A 2,058-nucleotide genomic window follows, 5' to 3' on the forward strand; every position below is an offset into this window, starting at 1 on the left:
GGCTGCAGGCTGCGGCTACTCGTACCGGCGCGCTCCTGGCAGCGCTTGCCTTCCCAAGTGACTTGGACTCGCCAGATCGGCTGGCCCGGGTCCCCGGCCCCAACTCCCGCTCGCGCCTCCGGCCCGGGTTCCAGCAGCCACCCGCCCTCCTGCCCTTCCCTGCCTCTCTGCCCCCCAGCTCGCGGGAAGGGAGGTCGCGGCAGCGGCCTGGTGGCACCGGCGACCGTGGCGACTGTGGCGGCGGCGGTAGCGGCGGCGGCGGCGGCGGCGGCGGAGGCTGCGGCGGCGACCGTGGCAGAGGCTGTGGCGGAGGCCTCCGTAGCGGAGGCGGAAGCAGAGGTGGAGGCTGAGGTGGAGGCCGAGGCCTCAGTGGAGGAGGCAGTGGTGGAGGCCACCCGGGGGGAGGCAGCGGCCGCCTTGGCGGAGGGGGAGGAGGCGGGGGCTGCCCTGGCTGCAGTGGTTGTGGAGGCTAGCGTGGCTGAAGCCGCCTCCGTCACCGCAGCAGCCGCCGCCGCCGCCGCCGCCGCCGCCGAGGCTGCGGTGCCCTCCTTGGGGGAGGCGGATGCGGATGTGGATGCAGATGCGGGTGCGGAGGTGGCGGTGGCGGCGGCAGCTGCCGCCGCAGCCACGGATGGAGATGCGGATGCGGAGACCAGCAGGGGCTCCGAGGGGAACCCAGACTTTCCTATGGCCTCTCTGTACGTGGGCGACCTGCACCCTGAAGTGACAGAGGCAATGCTCTACGAGAAGTTCAGCCCAGCGGGGCCCATCCTTTCCATCCGCATTTGCAGGGACAAGATCACCCGCCGCTCTTTGGGCTACGCGTATGTCAACTACCAGCAACCGGTGGACGCCAAGCGGGCCCTGGAAACCCTGAACTTTGATGTCATCAAGGGCAGGCCGGTGCGTATCATGTGGTCCCAGCGGGACCCCTCGCTCCGCAAGAGTGGGGTAGGCAACGTCTTCATCAAGAACCTGGGCAAGACCATCGACAACAAGGCGCTGTACAACATCTTCTCGGCGTTTGGCAACATCCTCTCCTGCAAAGTGGCCTGCGACGAAAAGGGGCCCAAGGGCTACGGGTTTGTGCACTTCCAGAAGCAGGAGTCCGCAGAACGGGCCATTGATGCAATGAATGGCATGTTCCTGAACTACCGCAAAATTTTCGTTGGGAGATTCAAGTCGCATAAAGAACGAGAGGCCGAAAGGGGAGCCTGGGCCAGGCAGTCCACCAGTGCTGACGTCAAGGATTTCGAGGAAGACACCGATGAGGAGGCCACCTTGCGATGAAGACATGCCAGGAGCTAGTCAGCCAGCAGAGCCAAATCTTGGCTCTCACGCGGTTTACAACCCCCCTCTTTGCCCCCCTAACCCACCAGCAGTGTATTGTATTGTACTGGGAGTGCAGGTCTCTCCCGCTCCCTCTCCCTCCCTCCCACCCTCTTCCCACTCCTCCTCCTCCTCTCTCTCCTCTCTTCCTGTCTTCATCCTTTCATCTCCTCCTCCTCCTCTTCCTCACTCCTCCCTCTTGCTCTCGTCCTCCCCAGCTCTCCCCTCCATGCACACCCACCAAGGCGTTGTGAATAATCTCGCTAATCTGTGCCACTTGATAGATTACAGGCTGCCTCTTCTTGTGGTTTGGTTTAAAAAGCACTTTCATTCTCGCTTCCTTCACTACACAGGTGATACAATTTCATGGTAGAAACATCAGAAAGGAGAAGGAAATCAGATGCGAGTAAAACAAGAGAGTAATTGTTCGCCATGATTCTACTACCCAGAGACAACCACTTTTTGGTGTGCTGTTTTTCCAGGCTCTCCTATCTCCCTCCCTCTCCCTCTCTTCCTCACTCCTCAGCCCCACCTTCCCTTTTTAACACACCTTTATAGAATGGTTCACGTGTGTGGTGTTTCTTAACCTGCTTCTTCAGAAACTAAAACAAAACAAAAACCAACCCATTGATCTTCTTCCCATGTTATTCAACAGGCTTCCGAAATGTCATCTTCAGTGCCTGCAGAATGTATCCATGGATCTTTAACACTTCTGTAATCATTCCCGCA

General features: G+C 59.9%; 1 protein-coding gene across 1 annotated transcript; it reads left to right on the forward strand.

Annotated features, from left to right (window-relative positions):
• The first annotated feature begins 271 nt into the window (after positions 1 to 271).
• Positions 272 to 1,442, forward strand: PABPC1L2B (poly(A) binding protein cytoplasmic 1 like 2B). Its single transcript, XM_029930700.1, has one exon. The coding sequence runs from the start codon at positions 688 to 690 to the stop codon at positions 1,288 to 1,290; it is 603 nt and encodes a 200-aa protein (XP_029786560.1). The 5' UTR covers positions 272 to 687; the 3' UTR covers positions 1,291 to 1,442.
• The last annotated feature ends 616 nt before the right edge of the window (positions 1,443 to 2,058 follow it).

The sequence above is a fragment of the Suricata suricatta genome, chromosome X, assembly GCF_006229205.1.
Source record: "Suricata suricatta isolate VVHF042 chromosome X, meerkat_22Aug2017_6uvM2_HiC, whole genome shotgun sequence".
In the NCBI taxonomy this organism is placed as follows: domain Eukaryota; kingdom Metazoa; phylum Chordata; class Mammalia; order Carnivora; family Herpestidae; genus Suricata; species Suricata suricatta.

Excerpts from the sequence above, each read along its gene's own strand:
- PABPC1L2B (XM_029930700.1), top strand. The coding sequence starts at position 688 with ATGGCCTCTCTGTACGTGGGCGACCTGCACCCTGAAGTGACAGAGGCA.